We start from the raw sequence: 20,984 nt of genomic DNA on the forward strand, positions 1-20,984 counted from the left end.
GAAACAAACACTGCAGTGTCGCAGCACACAGCCGTTCCCTGAAAAATACCTAGTCACAAGTTTCTATATATATTCATAACACTTTGAATTACTGATATATACATTTTTACATACTATAGTTGATTAATATGTAATTTGTATCATAATTGATATCTAAATTCAAATGCCTCATAAGACCGATAAATCCATTTAATGAGGTTTAGATTCCAAATAGATACACACACGCTCATATATTTGCTGAGTGATCTGTTTGGTTATGGATATTTTCACATGAACGTGAACGATCATAACCATAATAACCTTAAATAAAAATTACCACAATAAAAAAAAAATAATAACTTATTTTCCCAAAAGAAAGCATCAAAACAAAAAAAAAGAACATAATATTTTACTTTGACAGAGTACAACAATGTGTTAGATTATTATTATCAATGACAAAAAAGCACTTTCCATGAATGATACAATTTATTATTATTATAATTATAATTATTTTATGTTTTGGAAAATAGTTTCACCAAGACTGTATTTTTGTATCAAATAAATGCCATAAAAACAGTAATATTGTGAAATATTATTACAATTTAGAATAGTACTCAGGAAACATCTCATTATTATTGACAACGGTTTAATATTTTTGAGCAAACCATGAAGCATTTTTCAAAATTCTTTGAAGAATAGAATATGAAATATAAATATTTTGCAAAGGTCTTTACTTTCAATTTTGATAATTTACTGTCAATTTTAAAATTGTAATATATCCTTGCTAAAAAAATGACTATTAAATATTACTCATTAATGTTTAAACACATTAAACGTAAGTCCCCCCCTCCCGTCAAATTCTTATTTGGTTCTATTCTAGTGTTAATGGTTATATAAAAAGTGATCAGTTCATCATAACTACTGTGCAAAGCAACATTTGGTAATGCAAAATAATAATTTAGTTTAAATTCCTGGGATGGATGAAAAACATTTTTGAAAGCCTAAGCACCTCCTTTCACTTACATTTAAGACTCGCAAGCCCTATTTTGTACCCTATTCCTGGAAAGTGCCAAACATCTCACACTCCTCTGGTGCCTTTTAAAGTCATAAACATTATCTAAAGTTCAGCAATTACACATAAAAGCCAGCCGGGGAGAAAGACAGCTCAGAGGCAATTTCTCACGATGATTGAAGACTTTAAAACTTGTTTCTTTAGCCATTACATTGATTGAACGGTGTGCCGAGTCCAACATATTCCCTGAACAATTTAGAAAAACTATTTAATGAAAGATCTTTACATTAGGTATATTGTAAGTCAGCCCAAGTGAAATGCATAAATCATGACGAGGCACCAGAATGGGGGTCTCACAGAAAGCATCACATTATTTGAATGCAAACGCAGTAAGATTACCATCCCCTGACGATTGGACACTTGACACAGTGTGGTGCACTCCCTCTCTCTGAGGGTTAGTCAGTTTTTCGTGTTGTTTTAATTAAGCGTGAGCTGCGGTGTGTGTTCCCGAGGCCCCGGTGTGGCCGTGGGCACATCACAGCCTGCTGAACACCTGCTGTTTGCATCAGTCTGCGCAGAAGCCTGGGGAGTCCTCGCACTCTTTCATTAGACACAGGCAGAGTGGCCCCGCTGGGACACCGTACCTCCAAGAGGGGGAAAAATTAGTTTGCCTTTAAACACCAAAATGGTACAGCCAGAACTGACATTTCAGAAGAAATGACACGTCAGAAACAAGAAGCCGACAAGTTCAACGGGAATTACATTTTAAAATATTACTTTATTCAGAAGAACTATTTATTTGACTTGTCATTTTTTTGAAACGTCAATGCTTTAAGTGAGAAACATGAGGAAGAAAAATCTTAAAATTTAACTTTTTTTAAAAAGTACTTGTAGAAAAAGTATCATTTATAAATAAGTCTGTTGTTTTGCTTTAAAAATTTTCATTAAAGGCATAGTTCCCCCAAAAAAGGAAAGTTCTGTTATCCTTTGCTCACCTTCAAGTTGTTCCAAACCTGTATGAGCTCAGTCTTCTGTTGAGCAAAAATAAGATGCTTTGAAGAATTTTTGTAACAGCAGTTGACGGCAGCCACTGACTTCCATAGTATTTCTTTTCCCATAGTATGGAAGTCAATAGCTACCAGCAACTGTTTGGTTACCAGCATGCTTCAAAATGTCTTTTTGTTTTCAACTCATACAGGTTTGGAACAACTTGGTGAATAAATAACAGGATTTTCATTTTTGGGTGAACTATCCCTTTAAGTTCACCAGAATAGAAATGCAATGTATGTCGCTATATAGTTAAATGCCAGATTGTGCTTCGATTTCAAGTTATAATGCATTTTGTTATTATACTGCATCTCTTAATGGCAGAATAAACAAGTGCTTCGCATGGAGGAAAAACATAGAGAATATTGAGACTTGTTTATAAATAATAATAAGAGTTATCTAGCAGTTTTCTTTAGGATTCCTCCTCTTGGGTTTGGCTGGAAGCAGATGTTTGGGATTGAGATGTTTGGTGGAGTGGTGTTGTCCTCCATTTAATTAGTCCAAATACAAAAGTCAGAGTTCCGACTGCAGCCGAAACTGTGGCAATGAGCTACAGGAACAGAGGAAACATCTACTTGTGAAAATTAGTCCCTCATCATTAGACAATCTCAGAGACGAATCATTATGATGTTAACACAGTAACCACGGGAGCTTCCCCATGAGGCGATCATGCAATTATACACTATTAAACAAATTAAACAACAAGGAGTTCATCCAGGATGGTTTTTTTATTTTTATTTTACTTTTTTGTGGTTGACTGACTGACTGCTTTATAATTACATTAATTTGTCCATGTTACATTATGCTTTTGGTCCAGACAGCCAAAAATCTATATTTCTACTTTAAAGACAAAAATAGACAGACCTTTATCGCAGTATCCTGATGTAGTTGTAAAGATTGCAGGTGTGCGCTGAATAGTGCCAGTGTGCAGGGCAGGTAGGCATCGGTACTATTGGTCTCTCTACATCTATGGAAAAGATATACACATGCTGTAATAGATTGTTAGAATAGTACAACTGAGCCATCTGAAATGGATAATGGCAGTCTGAATGTTTCATGATTGTGGTGTTGTCTTACCTTTGGTACAGGGTGCGGAGAAGCGTCTGTCGGTCTGTTAAGTGAAGGTGGAGCAAATTGAGCTCAGAAAGCACACTGAACGGCAGAGACTCTCCGCTTTGGACAAGCAGGCCAAGATTATACCAACCCTGAGGAGAGAGAAATCAAATCTGAAATGAATTCAGTGAAATGAAAAACAAAAACAAACAAAACGCAACTTAAAAAAAAAAAAAAAAAAATTAATAATAGTAATTATAATAAAAGCAAAAAAACTAAATTGAATAAAATGAAAACCCTGTTAGAACAAAAAAAATATTGTGCATTAGAACAAATGAATAAATAAACAAATACTGCTGTTAAAATCAAATAGCACTTGTAGAAAAATCACAAATAAAAAAAGACAAATACTTGGAGCAAATAAAAACAAACAAATCTTTTAGAACAAACAAATAAACAGCTTGTTAGAAGAGATAAAAGTTTGTTGGAACAAACAAAACAAAGAGCTTCTCAGAACAAATAAACTACTATGTTTGTTAAAAGAAACAAATATCACTTGTTAGAACAAATAAACAAACAAAAACTAACAAACTAAGACAAATAAACAATAAAATATAGTTTATTAGAATGACTAACTAAATAAACAAACATACCTTGTATAAACAAACAAAACAAAATGACTTGTTTACTTTTTTTTTTTTTTCTTCGAAATAATGACTTGGAATCACTAATTTATTAAATAATTATGACTCCTGATCATTCAAGGTTAGACTTCAGTCCATTTGCTGATACAGGTACCTGTGGTTCATTCTTGAGAGCTGCTTGCTTGTACAGCTCTGCGGCATCAGAAACTTCTTTTCTGCCCAAAGCCTGTTCACCATAGAACAAATCTCCCATTCTGACCAAAGCTGAGAGGGAAACAAACATCAATCCATCACCTCGGGTGCCCTTCACGACAAGCATTTCAGTTCAATATAAAGATATATGACTGCCACTCTGTATCCCACACTAAATTACATTCATTTTATATTCTACTGCAGCGGTTGTCAGCCTTTTCAGATCAAATATAAATGAACAGACCCTAATATGGGGGGGTGGGGACTAGAAATAAAATTAAATAAGTAATAAAAATAAATGAAAAATGTAAATAAATAAATAAAATATTAAAACAAACAAAACAAAATTATATAAATATTTTCCCCATTAAAAAATATAAATAAATAAAAAAACTATATAAAAATAAATTTAAAACAAAATTAAATGAACAAATATTTTTTCCCCCATCAAATTCCTAAAATGTATATTTTCAAACAATAAACAACAATACTTTCCAAAAAGTTCTTTACGGTTTATATTTGTTGTAAATGTCTTCAACAAAGAGATATAAAACAAAGAGGTATACAATACATTTTCACGTCATTTTTATTCATATTTTAGTCTTAGATTTGTTAAATTACCGTAAGGAGCCGGATCTTGAGCCTGTATCGACATGTTATAATATCTTAACATGCACTGAGTCACCAGCGCTGGATCCAAAGAGACCTACAATATATAAAACATCTGTCAAAGCCACTGAAGTGAATATGTTCATCTGAATCTAAAGAAACTGTTTAGAATGGACTCACTGAGTTGAGTTCACACAGGTACGCCACATTAAACTGAGCTGCTTCAAATCCACTCTCTGCCGCACTCAGATAATAAATCAAAGACATGATCCTGCAACAATGAGAGAGAGAGAGGATGAAATAAACAATAGAAAGTGGCCTTTGCAACATCCTTTTCAAATGTAAATGAACTCTAAAAGGATATTCATGCTGTAATTTAATATTATGAGTATTATAGATTAATATCTGCATCTATATCTCTGTGGCCACTCAAACTGAAAGGTTTACCAGTCTCCTCTGAAATAGGCATTCAGTCCGTTCCTCAAGACTGTTCCCAGATATCCATTCTGTTCAGACGCCCATTTACCCCAACTAAAGTCCAAAGAGAACGAGAAAAATTCCTTTCCTATAAATGCAACAGCAAAACGTGAACTAGAAATAACTTCGTGCCACACAATAAAAACTGAATTTCTTCAACAACTAGGGGATTATGGGTAGCAGAGGCATCATGCCCATTCACACTGAGAAAACACGTGCACATTTAGATTTTTGAGCCAAATTTGATAAGTTGCATGATGCTCGTGAATGGTTGATAAAGCTTGGTTTTATATCTACATTAAAAATATATATCATTACATATTATTTTGAGTTACATACAGAACAGCATCTGCTGGGCGTCTGGCAACTTGGCCGGGAATCCCATGAATCCAAATATCAGCCAATTCAATGCCACCGTTTAAGTGTCCTCTCTGAGCTGACTTTAAATAGTACTTATATGCCTTAAACTGATGAACAAGCAAAGTCATAGTTAAAGAAACACTTTATTTGATTCATTTGAGGTGTAAAAGCACTTCAGCATGTGAGTGTTTACCTGGTCGGCAGGTTGTCCAAGATAGAGGCCCTGAGAGTAGAAAACTCCCAGATTCATAGCAGCATCAGGGTGACCTTTGGCATCAGCTTCTTCCCACAGATGTACAGCCTTCTCATAATCTTTCTCATACTGCTCGTAGTACCAGCCCAGAGCAGTGATAGCGGGAACAGACCCCTGCAGGATGTAAAAATCACTCACAGGTCATGGATTGAGTGGTATACACACTCAATATGTCAGTAAAAACAATGAAACACATGAGCACCCACTACATTCAGTAACATATATTAAGAGCATTTGCACTTGCATTTAATAATCAAATTATATTTATTAGTTGCCTCATAACAATTAAAGCAAAAACACTTTAAGATATGACAATTAACTACAAAACAACTACTGTACAAATGCCATATGAGTTTTTAATTAACATGAATATACACAAGAAATGAAGACAAAACTAGAAGCTTTCAATCTTTGAAAATCCCAAAATATTCCCATCCTCATATGAGGAACCCCAGTCCTAAAATGTAAAAGGCAACTACATATTTTATGTATAAAGACCTATTTTTTTATTGTGAAAATATTATGTGTAAAATATTGTTTGGAAAATATTTAGTTGCCATCTCTATTCTCACTATAATACTATACTGTCAGATGTATTTATTATTTACTTATTGAATATATCTATATACTCTGTGTGTGTGTGTGTAATAATAATAATAATAATAAATATATAACATTTAAAAACTAGTGCTGGGCAATGATTAATCGCATCCAAAATAAAACTTTTGTTTATGTATGTGTGTGTACAGTGTATATTTATTATGTATATATAAAGACACACACATACAAGTATACATTTAGAAAATATTTACATGTATATATTTATATTTTATATAATTTATATGATATATAATATATATTTAATATATAAACATAACATTTTTTATTAAATATGTACATGCATGTGTGTGTATTTATATATACATAATACACACATATATTATGTACACAACTTTTATTTTGGATGCGATTAATCATTGCCCAGCACTATTAAAAACATTACATAATTTTAATGTTTATTTATATTTTTATTTTAACTTTTTTTCCACTTACCCCTTAGCACCCCCTTCCAGTCCAACTTTTTCTTCTCACCATAGTACTGTATTGTCAGATGTTTTATGTATTTATTTATATATTTTTGTATTATTTTTTCCCACATTTTCCCTTCATTTTTCACAAACTCCCTAGCACCCCCTTCCGGTCCTCTTGTCCCAGTTTGAAAACCCCTGGTTTGAAACAAACTTTTACACAGCACCTGCAAGATATACCTGTTCTATTGCTTTCTTCAGGAACGTAACTGCTCTCTGAACATCTTTTGTAACTCCTTGACCCTGTTAATACAAGAAAATGTGATCTTTAGTACATCTGATCTCCTCTAACCTCTCTCTTCAGCAACATTCTTTTTAAACACTTTGCAAGACTGCCCTCTGCTGGCCAAATCAAATATTCTTTATGAACCATCACACAATGAAACATAAGAATCAGTGATTCAGGACTGCATATAAGAGCAAAGACATAAAGAATCCTGACCGTAAGGAGCACAATGGCGTAGTCGTACATGGACACGGGGTCACGGAGTGTGGTTGCACCTCTCTCATAGTGTTTCACTGCTGTCTGAATATCTGGAGACACCCCTTGCTGACCCCAGAATAACATGCGTCCCATTGCTTGCTAAAGAAAAATGAATAATTAAATAAATAAACTACCATTTAAAAGTTTGGGGTCAGAAATATTAATCAGCACAACTGTTTTCAACATCAATATTTCTTGAGCTACAAAATCTGAATATTAGAATGATTTCTGAAGGTGCTGATGCTGAAAATTCAGCTTTGCATCACAGTAATAAATCACATTTTAAAAGATATTCAAACAGAAAAGTTATTTTTAAACTGTAATAATTAGTACAGAGGAATAACATCAAAATGGAACATTCTGTGCATTTTATTTATTTATTATTTTTTTAGCTGGATTTGAGTTTTAGTACCTCAGCTTCAGCCACTCCACTTCGCGCCTGCAGCTTCAGCCAGTGAAACAGATCGTCGTTTTCATTGGTTTGGGCCTTCAGGGTCTCTTCATCATTTAAACGTATTAACTCAACAAAGGTCTACAGAGAAGACGAAACGTTATTTCGAAAGCTATTAAAATTGCCTTGCACAACACATCATTAAATTTAAGGGTTAGTTTTTATGCGAATCTCATTTCATAATGACCTTGAAAGAGTCTTAAATTTGATGCCAAAGAAAAAAAAATGCAGCTGTGAAGGCAATGAAGCCCATTTACTCAGTCTGACTGGACAAAAATACATTTTTGACTCGCAGCCTCATTTTTCTTTTTAAACCCTGTATTAAAACTGAAATTTAATTTATCCCCCATAATACAAGATGAAGTTTACAGAGCCCCTAAGGGGACATGGTGATGGAAAAAAAAAATATGAGAAGGGAGGAAAAATGCTTTTGCATTCTCTCACAAAAGTATTACGTTCCTCAAGAAACTTTACGTTCTCTAGCAATACATTTGTGTTCTTGCTCAAAGCTATTGAATTCCCCTTTGAAACGTTGTATTCCCACACAAAACTATTGCATTCTCAAAACGATGGTGTTCTCTTGCAGAAATACTGAGCTCTCGCACAAAACTACTGCTTTCACAAAAACCAGTGTTCTTTCACACAAGTATTACATTCTCCTTAGAAACTTTGCAATCTCTAGCAAAACATTTGCGTGACGTTTTTGCTCTAAACCAGGGTTCCTCAAATCTTGCCCTGGAGGGCCAATGCGCTGCAGAGTTTAGCTCCAAGCCTGATCAAACTCACCTACCTATGATTTTCTAATGATCCTGAAGACATTGATTAGCATGCTCAGGTGTGTTTGATTAGGGTTAGAGCTAAACTCTGCAGGAAAGTGGATCTCGTGGGCCAGATTTGAGGAACCCTGCTCTAAACTATTGCGTTCCCCCCCACCAAGAAACATTGCATTCTTGCGCAAGACTACTGCCTTTTAAAAACTATGGTGTTTTCACAAAACGATTGTGTTCTCACAGAAAAAATATTGCATTCTCGCACAAAAAAATAAAAATAAAAATTGCATTCTCTCGCAAAACTATTGTTTTTGCGCAAATATTTTGTTTTCATGAATAACTACTACATTTTCACACAAAACTATACTGTTCGCTTGCAAAACATTCGCGTTCTCAAAACTATGGTTTCTCATTATTTCCTTCACAAAAGTTTTGTGAGTGAACAAAATTTCTTGGTAGAATGCAAAAGTTTAATAGCGAGCCAATGCAAAAGCTTCTTGGAACAACACGAGTTTTGCAAGAGAATGTAAAAGCAAATATAATACAGAAATATAACTAGAGAAATACAATAGAAATAAATATAGAAACGAAATAGAATTTTTCCTCCTATCTTTTTTTTAACCATCTTCCGTGATTTGAGAAATTTGAGTGTTGTTTTCAAAAAAAGACACTTAAAAAGTCTCTTACTTGCTGTGGGGAGGGATTCTTCTGATCCATGCTGGTTTGTCTTGCGATGTTAACGTAATAAGCATAGGAAAGGTCACGGTCAGGGGTCACCTCCAGGTCACCAACATGGTGCATGTGCCCTAAACGTAAGAGCGTCAGCCTCCAGTCCTTCTGAGCTGCCAACAGGGACAATAGCCAAGCCTGCAATGCCACACATCAGGTTTCATGTTAAACTACTAATCCTCGTTCACTTTAAGTGTTCACAGAGTTCAGATTACAAATAGACATGTAAAACTGATGCTTGAGAAACCTGATTGCCACATTACCCTAAACACACACACACACCTTGTACGGCTGTCTCCTGACTCCAAATCCACTGCTGTACAGTACAGAGGACAGATGCAGTGCTCTATTGTCTCCCAAGCAGCCAGACTGCAGCAGGAAAGGCATCATCCTGGTTATAACATCCAGACTGTGAGCTGTACTGATCTTACGGAGGACTAGAGCATACAGAATCCTGCCCACAGCTGATGCATTCACCCTGCCTACAAAACAGGTAACAATAAAAGAATATATACTGTATATAATCTTACTGACCCCAAACTTTTGACGAGTAAGTGTGTATGTGAACACCCATCAATAAACTGTTTAAATACAATCTTACCATATTTCTGTGATAGTAGCTTGGTCAACTGTGCAACTTGGCGTCTGTAGGGATTTGTTTCGAAGAACATACACTGCTCTGTTGAGTTGACAGTACTGTGATTCAGTTGCAGCTCTGTATATGTGTCCAAACAGCTGTCTGCATGTGAATATTGATGTAGTGAAACAAAACAACTGTACTGTAGACAATGACAAAAACATATATTTTGATATCTAGTGCCAGCTAGTGGACACCCATGGTACTGACCTGATGGTCTCTTTACAGTGAGAGAGTGATCTATTGCAGACAGAAAAAGCTCTGATTTGAAATTCTCACAAGACTGGAACCATCCGGTTATATTCACTTTTGATATTACAGGAGGAAGGTGAATCTCAACCTGTGAAGATGTAAAATATCACTATGCTTAGTTCAGGGGAATAGAATAAAGCAATAAGCCCCAAGAAGCCGTGGTTTACAGTGAATTTATAACAGCTAAGGGGCGTTGTTAGGCACAGCGCGAAGCGGAGCTAACCCCCTTAGCTGTTATAAATTCACTGCAAACCACGGCTTCACGGGGATTATTGCTTTTATTTCACAGAATAAAACAGAGCAAATAAAGTGTAAACTAAAATAAAGTGTAAATAAAGTGTAAAATAAAAACAGTATTCTTCCACCAAACAATGTAGTTCCTCAGAAACAGTTGTGGTTCCAACAAAGTGGTTGCCGAGCAACACAGAAGTAAACAAAGGTGTGTGTTTGTAGTGTAATTTACAACAGCTTCGAACGTGGCTCAACCAATCAGAATCAAGGACCGGAACTATCCATTTTATTAATATAAATATATCATATATTTAAAAAAAAATTCCATTATACCCTACCTTGTCAGCTGGGAGCCCTTGTATACGATAGTATGTAGCTGGTCCATAATATCCTTCAATGCCTCGTATGAATTTACCTCCACCAATCACAAAATATCCATGTGTGTCATCCAACATGACATTCTTGCCAAATCTGCCCAAAACACCAGATCTTTCTTAATGTAACAATTGTGAAATTTAAGTTTTACTGCTTTAAATGAAGATTCTTACACATGCTCAGCTGTGCTAACAAATTTCTGCTGCCCTTCCATACATGCAATAGAAACTTTCGCCTACAGGAGAGGGAAATATGAGAATATGAGTTTCAAATATGACTGGATCAGTTCGCACTAGAATAGTGAATCAAACTACAGTAGAGAAGTGTATGAATGGCATTGTTACTGAGCCACAAATTATATGGGCAAAAGTCTGTGCTGCAAAATATTAAATCTCATTTGCCAACAATATTAGCAAGGCCATCTGTGTGTGCAAATATAATATTTTTCAGACATTTTGTTAAGGCCCACTTTAAACCAAAGAAATACTTACAGAAATGCATACAGAAATATGTTTTCATTTCAACATGTTCTGGAATAAATGCTACATTGTATTTGAAAAAAAAAATGCCATGGCTGTATGCTTTTACAGATGCAGTTGCATAAGATTTTATTTTTTACAACAATAATCATTAATAAAAAAAAAATTGTAAATGCACCTTTATTTGCTAACTTGTACTATTTTCATGCAAAACCACATTATAAATCCACTGGAGCCTATGGGATAACAATAAGCTATTTCTGAAACACCCAATTTGAGAACCAAACCTGTGGCCTTTGTGCACCAACCTATCATGCAATACTATGAGATCATTACACATGTATGCATCCATAAACTTACCACACGTCCCAGAATCTCCAGGCTGATACGACACCACTGATGAAGAGGAACCTTAAAAGATGAAAGGAACGCTGAGGAGTGCCCAGCATCTCCATGCACCTGGACGTGAATCTTACCTGAACGAATCAGACAAAAGTCAATTTTGTAACTGATCAAAAACAGAAATTAGTGGTTCTGAGTGGTTCACAGCCCTACCAGTGTCAGTGAGGAACATTGTAGGGGTGACATAATTATTTTCAGAATCAATGTGGAGCAGAAGTCCACATAAATGGTTACTGCAAGGTTTCTCCACCAAAACCCAAAGTGAAACAGCAAACCTAAAAAGTCCAGACCAACAATCATGATGTTATTCCACGAATTAAATGATAATCTTAAACCTTGTTGCCAAATAAGTAGAATTAGAGAAGCTCTCACCAGGGATAATAGATGGATTTGATTCTTAGCCCTTCCAAAACTTCATTTATGAATGGCTGGAGGGTTTTAATGATGCCATAACGTTCACCAGTAGAAGCATACATTGTGGAAAGAAGAGATGCCACCTCTTAAAAGAAAAGAGTGTGAAAACTTGTGGAGAATGTATTACACGCACTTTTTTATGATTAAACTTGCAAACAAAAACACTTAAAAAGGGAATCATTGTGCCCTTTACGTATGTTACATATAATATAATACCATTTTCCTCCAAGCACTGTGGCATGTCATCGCTTCTGACTCTCCGGAGCAAATCTGTGTCCCATTTGGCACAAAGCTGGTGTTGTTTGAAGGGTCGACTCAGTGGTGAGTGAATATCAAGGGGAACCGTCACACTGGTTCCAAGAAACCTGCCAGGTCCGGTGGACTCATCCGGTCCGATCCAAGCACGCAATAAACAGCTGAGAACCCAGTCAGAACCGCGTATTATCCAGTCAGGTCGGTACACAAGCCAGTCAGGAAAACTCACGGTCACCACTCGGGTTCTGGTATGTCCTGGCTCGCAGGTCCAGTATTTGTGGAAAACGACTGAGGTAGATCCAGTATCGAAAGAAACCAGAACCTGAACATGCACTACGGACGACTGAAAACAGCTGTACTTTACGCGTAAGGGACAGTTGGAGACGGGCTCGCCAGGTGCGTCAAGAAAAGCCACATTACCTGTGCTGCTGGATCGGCTCAGACAGCCAGTTAAAGACATCTGGTTATAAACAAATAAACAACAGATACATTTAGTTATGGATGTAAACTCTAGGTCTACCTCTAATTTGCATCTGAAATACTTACAGAAATAATGACATGCAAACACAAGCGGAAAAAACTCTTTGGAAGATCTCCCATCATTCCTCTGCGAAACCCAACAATCACCAGAAGATTTGGATTAAACAAAGCAACTTGTATCTGATTAAAATTAAGCTTTTTGCTGCGTTCATGGTGCACAGTTGCGCATATTGTTGCGGTATTTGGCTGGTTACGCCATATCCGCATCAAGGACCGTTGCAGTGCAGGATTTCATGTGATCAAACGCCAAAGCAGGTACCCGGAATAACATCCTGTTTGAGCTGCAGGTGTAAACGTTTAAGCAAACAGAACAGAGGAGTTCCACCCTCTAACGTAAACTTAGCATAGCTCATGAATAATTACTCTCAGTTTAAGTGCTGTATAAGATTCTGGACAACCATATTTTGCTTTAGAATATAGTACGGCTTTCCTAATTCCTACATGTGTAATAGGTTAATAAGCACCCAATGCAGTATTAAAATTATGCTATAACAGTGCCCTGTGCAGATATGCAAAGGCACGTCTTGAATTTCATAATTTAGGAATTAGCTCCGTTTCAAGTTATTTGAACTAAATTAGCCACACCCAAAAGAAGTTGAATTGGAATAACAGGAAGTGGCATTCTGGGTAATGAAGTGTTTCCACCCTTGTCCGATTCATACAAGTACATATTCATATGGGATGCCGATCTATCCATTTGTCTGAGACAGACAGACAGACAGACAGAAAGAAAGAAGAATGGATGGCCAGAAATATAGAACAGTAGATAGAATGATAGATATGACGATAGAAAAAAAGATAGATCAATATATCGACAGATAGCTAGAACGCATGCTACCTATAGATAGAACAGTAGAATGATAGATAGATATATTAATATATTAAAAGAACGATGGAACAATGTATCGACAGCATGATAGCTAGCTAGTTAGCTAAATAAATAGAACGAATGAAGGAACAGGTAGATAGATCCAAATATTTTGGGGCCTCTGTATTATGTGTAACCCCTCTCTCCCGGGTCCTCACCGCCACACCTCGTTCTCACTCCGAGTGGGTCTCGAATCCGGGTCTCCGGCATGGGAGGCGGACGCACTAACAGGGAGGCTAAAGACTGCAGCCACTAGCGTCAGTCGCTAGTGCGTCTCTTGATATCAGGGGAGTGAGGTTTACCTGCACAGCACCTACCGCTGGCCTCCATTACACTCACCCCCCAAACCTCACTCCCATCCGGGTCACGGCACCAATGCAACCCCTCTCTCCCGGGTCCTCACCGCCACACCTCGACATCACTCCGAGTGGGTCTCGAACCCGGGTTTCCGGCATGGGAAGCGGACGCACCAACAAGGAGGCTAACGATTGCAGCCACTAGCGTCAATCGCTAGTGCGTCTCTAGAGATCAGGGGAGTGAGGTTTACCTGCACAGCACCTACCGCTGGCCTCCGTTACATATGTTACTGGGAAAAAAACAATATGGAATAATGGAAATCTCACTCGTTTTAAACCCTTTTTTATTGCTTTCATGCAGGAGTGCCATAAAATTTGAAGACTACAGTTTTGAGCATTACAGAAGATGCAAAATTATCATTTTTACTTTTTCTCCACCTCTTTCTGTACAGTATAGGCATAAATAGCGCAAACGGAGAAGTGAGCAGGAATATCTAAAGGGCAACAGAGTCTAAAACAGTTCGTCTCTCCCCTGTCCGTGTTTGAGAACATGCATCAACACGGTGAAGTGCAGTTTACTGGACCGGACTAATGCGCACACACTGACATACTCACTGACAAGAGCTGCTTCGTGCAAAAGAGGCACAGATGAAACAAATACATCTGCACAGTTGTATATCTGTTAAAGACTGATTGGTTGATATGCATTTGGATGTGGTCTTGTACCATCTTTCACAAAAGAAATGACAGATGTTTCGTGCAGCGCTGCTTTGGTTTGCCTCCAGGTTCGTGGATACGTTGGACCTTCAATGCCTGTGGGTAGAAAATAATAAAATGCATAGCGACATCCCTCACGAAGCCTTTTGATTCTTAACCCCCCTCTCTTTTCAGAAAGTGTGCTTGTATTTTTCAGTGCACTGGGATAAAAAGACATTTATCTTAGTGAGCATCATGTAAACCACAAGAAGAATAGAGACTGGTCTCCACTTCCTCAGAAAATGCACAGTGGTAAAATCCGTCTGCCCCAACATATGATCATTTAAAGGCAAGTCACTCCATTATAACAGCAATTGTGTGTGGTCTAGCTTTAAAATTATATAAAAGAGCACCTGAAATCAGGATTCGACTTCTTGTGGGTCAAAAAAAAATTATATGACTTAATTCAGCAGCAACAAAATATATCCAAGCTCTCTTTGAAACATGTCAGAAGTAAATGTAGACACCCACCCTTCCACCACAATTTGGAAAATCTGCACCTTTATAGCAAACCTATTTAAGATGAGATCTCAGATCAGTGATCTAACAAAACCGAAATATAACCTTTGGGAAGTGTATACATTTTCTGGAAGGTGGCTTTAGTTTGGCACTTTGAATACAAGATGGCAAGATCTGCTGAAGCTGTAATAACTCTGTAATTTAAACAAAGTGAAGTATGCATTCACCTTACATTTTCTATTTTTGTTGTTGTTTTTTAAAAAAAGACATGCTTTCTTGGGAACTTGGATTTTGGATGATGTCATTAGAAACAGTCAGCAGGGGCATGGTTAAGAGTAAATGCTCAAAAAACATTAATGTGCACATTCATGAACCATCTTGTATTTTCTAAATGATTTGGAATGATCAACAATGATCAAATATTCTATTTGTGTAATTCTTCAACATACTAGAAATCCCTGATGCCTTGGAGATACGTTCAGTGTCATGGTTTGTGTAAACGTTTTAGTGCGTATTCCAGCATATTCTAAATGTTCTTTACAAAACCGACACATCCACATTTAGAAATAGTGCAACATAATTGAAGGGAGTTTTACACTGATAGTTCAGCCCTTTTACAGTTTCTCTGACCATCGACAAACACTTATCGAAGAGTACCATTAAACGTTCAGCTGACAATTCATTTTAACTTGAAAGACAAAGGAGTGTGCTTATAGAAACAAAAGAACCAGGCTATTTCGCGTTTTAAGCAAAGGGGAACAAGAACCAAGCAAACATCTAGGAGCATTCAAAGTTCAATCAAACAAAGGCAAAGACATGCAAACTGATACAGATTATACAAGGAAAGAAAAGTCCATCAGAGGGAAGATTCCTTTGAAAGTCTGGCACTGTCTCCTGCTGAATAAATAATGCGTTACATTCCCCAAAAAAGGTCCATCCCGTTCCCACTGGTGTATCGTTCCCATCCACCCCCAAAATCATGCTTGTTCCTAAGTGTTCCTCTGAAAAAGCAAACATTTCTATAAAGACCTCAGAAAGGTGTTTGGTTGTGCCGTAACTTCTAAACATTTATATCAACAACACGACAAAAAGAAAAGGGGAAAACAAAACTGTTGTCCAGTTGTCTTATTTCTTCTGTTTTTTGAAGATCTTGAAGGTATGTTTCTTGCGACTGGCAGCAGAGTCAGTGTCTTCACCTGTGGAGCCACTGTCCTCCTCTAGGGGGCTCTTTTTTGAGGACATCTGGGGTATGCGGTTTCCAGCCTTCCCCTCAGTCAGTCCAGTGGGGGACGGCGTATCAGGTTCAGTGGAGTTTGGGCTTAAGGAGCGTGAGGATTCCGACATGGACATCACTGCCTGGGAGCCGTGGATCTCGCTCATACTGGCAGATTTCTCTATGCCATACACCTTCTTCATTAATATGGGACTATCAGGACCTCCATCGGGAGATGCGCCCCCATCATGAACTCTGTTGCCTCCATTGTGTGCGTGGGAGTGGGCTCCCTCTTCAGAGCGTGAATGGGGGCCATGCAGGAGTGAAGTGGGCTTCACAGGGAAACCTTTGGAACTGTAGGATAGGCGTAGCTGCTCGCCAGTCTGGGATATACACAAGGAAGAATCGGAGTCGGAGCGATTCAAGTCCCTGTGAATGAAAATGGTGAAATTAGCATCAATAAATGAGTGAGATATCAGACTAGTCCTAAATAACCAAGACAACTTGATGGTTATATTTAAGGTAACACTGCATTTACTGCTACCTGAATTCACCAGTGAGTTGTTAAACCTCTTAGAGTTAAGCCAGCAACATTTCCAACCACAAAAGTTGTCTAAACTGAAGCACAACATGCCAAGGCTCAACTACCCAGTGCTAGAAAAGTGCAAGCTAACAGAGCAGGGGTGTCCAAGTCTGCTCCTGCTTCATGCAGATGCACTGGTGCATGTTTGAGCTAAACTCTACAGGAAGGTGGTCCTCCAGGAATGTGATTGGACAGCTCTAACATATGGCGCTTTTCCACTGCGTGGTACGACTCGGCTCGGTACGGCTCAGTACGGCACGGCATGGTTCGGCTCGGCACAAAAAGTACCAGGTACCAGGTACTGTACCCAGTGGAAAACCCCCAATAGAGAGACACAACATCAAGGGTGTCCAGTCCTGTTCCTGGAAGGCCACTGTCCTGCAGAGTTTACTACCAATCCCCAATAAACACACATGAACAAGCTAATCAAGGTCTTCAGCACTATTAGAAACTTCCAGGCAGGTGTGTTGGGATACGTTCGAACTAACTAAGACTCTTCAAGTCCAAGTCCAAATCCAGTCCCAATTTAAAGAAGAGCCCTGAGCTAGACTCTGCAGGATGTTGACCACCCCCTGCACTAGGTCATTTCAGGCATGCAGGTGTGAGAACTGGTTTAAAGTTAAGGGATAAATGGTGCTAGAACAGATTAAGCAACAAGGTAGAACGTCGCAGGAAGTTACACTGCCAAGTTGCAAGCTGCAGTATCATTAACTGTAGTGAGTATGGCCAATTATAGTAACAAACCCCACAAGTAGTGGTTCACCAGAAAGTGTGAAATGTGTGGTAAAAAAGTCCTGTTAAATGTTTTGGACGAAGTCCCAGGATCATGCCAGCTGAGAAGCACAAAACAAGCACAACAGAATGAAGTGATACCCATAGCTGCCGCAACGGCGGGGGCGCGCTGGGCTGGCATCATAGGGGAGGTCTGGGATGGTGTCCATGGGCTGGAAATGTGAAGAGTGATAGTGGGATGCATGAGGGGCGGTAGTGACGGAAGAGGAGTGGGGAGTGTGGGATGACGCAGCGAAGTAGATAGCAGGATGAGACACTGCTGAGGAAAGAGGAGGCAGTCCCAGAGCGTCAAACTGCCCAAAAGATTGGCTGCGCGCCTGGCGTAGCGCCGTCCTAGACCTGGACGAATACAAGCTACCTTCCCCTTCCTGCCCACCAAGTGCGAGACAACTCTCTACCAACCTCTGCGAACCCATGGCCAGCTGTGGGTCAATGTGCCGTTGCCGGAGTGACATCATACTGGGAGCTGTAGGGGCACAAAACAATAACGTCACTCAGAGAACCAACTCAGAGCATGCAGACACTGAAATAACATTGGGTGACACGTGGCAAGCTGGAGAAGGTGAAACAGGAAACTTTGAGACTAGGTGCTAAGGAGGAAAAGTGTACAGACACAATAGGGAAGTTGTGGACAAGTTTGGACCCTAACCAACCTATTCATGCATTTCTTTATAGTGCAGTTTTTGTTTCTATCCATCAGGAATCGATTGGATGATGAAAAACAAAAGGGATTGGTGCTATATCAGGGGATTACTATACTTTGATGAAACATTACAAATTATATATTTATACTTATATTTCATACTTAACTTTTACCAATTAATTGTTTATGACAAGACCAGGAATGTGTGTTAAGGACGTAAAGTGTCTATTTTGATTTCATATCGACTCCAAGCTAATTAAGTTACATAAAATGTAAAAAAGGATCATGTAATCGACTCTCTGTCGAAGTCTGAAGTTTTCTTAGCGATATGTGAAAAATTAAAAACAAAACAGGCTAAGAGAGATCATGCATTTCACAGTAAACCATTTCACAGCTGTGGACAAGGACACGATTGAGAGGTGTAGACTGAGAGCGTTTCTTTCTGTCCAGTTTCCCTTTGCAGTAGCTAGGGTAATGGGCAGCGTATCACTTTAAAAGAGAGTGGTTCAGAAAAACAAGAGGAAGTGAGAGGAGTGGTTGCGGTGAAGGACATGGTAGTTTAGCCCACCAGAGTACTTCCAAAAAGACTGGCAATCTGAATTCAAAGACCAGAGATCACTTGCTCGGCGGCCCATTAGCCACGCTGCATCTGGAGGGGGTAAGGGGCAAGGGTAGGGGTGCAACTGTTAATAACTGTACTACTAAAACAGACCTCTACAATTAGATTTTTGGCAATGCTTTACTAAAATAAAACACTTCAAGGATTTGAGTTCTTATCTGAAAATACTTATGAATACTTCTTGTTAGAACAGCACTCAAGATATTTTGTGGAAAGAGTTCAGCAATACAATTTTCAAAATTAATCCATTTTGCCCAATGAACACCAATTTTATTTCACGTTTTTACCTGGGAAAACAACTCTTTTCTTAGAGCTTGTTTGATGATAACATTATTTCACACATTCAGATGGAGCATTACAATCCACAACAACTTCAGACTTGTACTGGACCACTTAACTCGCATATGGGCCTGTTTCTTCTGGCCTACTCTGTGACCCTCCATCGAATTTAACAAAAATTAACATGAAGATCTGTACAAAGAGTGCATAGTAGCCATTTCAAAAACACGTGACAGCAATGTGTAGTGAAGATCTTGAAGTACTCCCCTCTGTGTAAAACACCTGTAGATGGAGCACCTGTACACTCCAGCAGAAAGCACAAATAAGAAGTGTGCAAACACGCTCAGTGCATACAACCATTTCTGACAAAACTAGGGATTTTTGGATTTGGTCAAAACACCACAAGGTCTTTGCTGGCCTTTGGCTGACTGGGACTTATCCCTATCGCTGTCCGGCAAGTCCTTACATTGAAGTGTTCCTGGTGACACTATGTCCTCATCCATGTCATCCATGTCGTCGGACATGAAATGCTGGGGTGTGCCACGGCCGCCCATGAAGCTGGGGTCCAGGTTGAGGGCAGAGGCCAGAGAGGGCAGGCCTGGGTTATTGACCAGCGTGAAGCCTGTTAGGAACTCAATCTGCTGCCAACGATGGAGTCTCTCTCTCAGAGCTGCTGTTACCTCACCCAAAGCTTGCCTGTAGACAAAGAGATTATGGCAGTACGTGTTAAGGGTTATTTTTTTTCCATTTATTCATTTATTTTTTAAATTGCCACTAAGAAATGTTGAGAAATGTTTGTGTGACTTACTTGGCTGCAAGTATTTTGTGATCCACATCATCTAGCGAAGAACTATGTGCCACATGGAACGTCCCGAATAAAGTATTTCTCTTCTTCTTAATTTTTTCTGCCTAAACCATGTGACATTTTTTTTTAAAGAAAATGATTATTATATAATTTATATTATTATTATATTACTTTATTGTAAATCCATCTACTGATATCTCACAAATCTATTAAAGGTTTTCTTTACATTTTTTTTTTTAAATCCTAGTGAAACCTTACATTACATAAACGAATCTATTTTCTGATATTTAAATATATGCTTAATTGACATTATTAGCAGCAATCTATTATCCTCTTAAACATGTAACATTTCTAAAAACATTTTAAAGTCTGTTACCACATTCTAGGGCTGTACTATAACAACAAAGCTGAACTGTCATCAATAATCTAAATGTTTTTACCACCGTTTCATCTTAGCTAATAAAATGACTGCGAAAAATGCTGCTCACCCCCTCTTTGGCCACCTGCAGTTGTCTCTCTGCGTTCTGTTTCTTGATGTTGTAGTACTGCACCTCCACCTCATGAGTGAGCTGCAGCCATTTCTGCAGGGCTTCAGGAGGAGACCAGTTGCTGCGAGACTCCAGTTCCTTCTCTGCCTTTTTCAGGGCCATACGCACCTGCAGGAGGCGCCAGAAACAAATCAGATCAGAGTGCAAAGCAAAGCAGATCATCAAACAAATCTCACACAAGGCTGCTTTCAGATGGGAGTACTTTCACACCTGTAGATCGACTGCTTTTTTTTCCGGAACAGGGATTTAAATTATTACAATGTTGCTTTTTATTCTTGGTGCGGTTCGCAAAGTTTCTAAACCGACCAAAATTGTTAATACAAGTCACGTGCGAGTAAACTGTCCTCATTGGTCAAAGTCCAACGGCTTATTTTCTGGAATTCCGCTCAT

General features: G+C 38.3%; 2 protein-coding genes across 2 annotated transcripts in view; both read right to left on the reverse strand.

Moving 5' to 3' along the window:
* Window positions 1-2,195: 2,195 nt before the first annotated feature.
* Window positions 2,196-13,146, reverse strand: LOC107675880 (protein sel-1 homolog 3-like). The gene is made up of 23 exons (XM_016470377.1): window positions 12,740-13,146; window positions 12,155-12,653; window positions 11,897-12,023; window positions 11,678-11,799; window positions 11,483-11,598; window positions 10,817-10,878; window positions 10,607-10,739; window positions 9,996-10,125; window positions 9,750-9,887; window positions 9,431-9,630; window positions 9,107-9,286; window positions 7,611-7,730; window positions 7,157-7,297; window positions 6,895-6,957; window positions 5,567-5,740; window positions 5,353-5,480; window positions 4,984-5,067; window positions 4,717-4,807; window positions 4,549-4,633; window positions 3,890-3,999; window positions 3,116-3,243; window positions 2,903-3,005; window positions 2,196-2,588 (listed from the first exon to the last, which is right to left on the reverse strand). Exons 1-23 carry the CDS (start codon window positions 12,938-12,940, stop codon window positions 2,451-2,453), a joined length of 3,273 nt encoding a protein of 1,090 aa, XP_016325863.1. The 5' UTR covers window positions 12,941-13,146; the 3' UTR covers window positions 2,196-2,450.
* Window positions 13,147-14,706: 1,560 nt separating this feature from the next.
* The window catches only part of LOC107675872 (stromal interaction molecule 1-like), a 61,525-nt gene continuing 55,247 nt past the window's right edge, over window positions 14,707-20,984 (reverse strand). Inside the window, exons 9-13 of the mRNA XM_016470370.1 lie at window positions 20,535-20,702; window positions 20,050-20,150; window positions 19,708-19,937; window positions 18,103-18,166; window positions 14,707-16,754 (exon numbers count right to left, since the gene is read on the reverse strand). Of these exons, the coding sequence (XP_016325856.1) occupies window positions 16,238-16,754; window positions 18,103-18,166; window positions 19,708-19,937; window positions 20,050-20,150; window positions 20,535-20,702 (1,080 nt within the window). The 3' untranslated portion in view covers window positions 14,707-16,237. The remainder of the gene's footprint in view (window positions 16,755-18,102; window positions 18,167-19,707; window positions 19,938-20,049; window positions 20,151-20,534; window positions 20,703-20,984) is intronic.

Source organism: Sinocyclocheilus anshuiensis, unplaced genomic scaffold (assembly GCF_001515605.1).
Source record: "Sinocyclocheilus anshuiensis isolate Anshui unplaced genomic scaffold, SAMN03320099.WGS_v1.1 scaffold1832, whole genome shotgun sequence".
NCBI classification, from domain to species: domain Eukaryota; kingdom Metazoa; phylum Chordata; class Actinopteri; order Cypriniformes; family Cyprinidae; genus Sinocyclocheilus; species Sinocyclocheilus anshuiensis.

What these genes read in the sequence shown, in the direction of transcription:
- LOC107675880 (XM_016470377.1), bottom strand. Translation starts at nt 12,940, where the DNA reads ATGCGGATATGGCGTAACCAGCCAAATACCGCAACAATATGCGCAACT. An exon ending in GTTTGCATGTCATTATTTCT is followed by an intron (nt 12,654 to 12,739) that starts GTAAGTATTTCA and finishes GTTTATAACCAG; the next exon opens with ATGTCTTTAACTGGCTGTCT. An exon ending in TGGAGATTCTGGGACGTGTG is followed by an intron (nt 10,879 to 11,482) that starts GTAAGTTTATGG and finishes CCTCTCCTGTAG; the next exon opens with GCGAAAGTTTCTATTGCATG.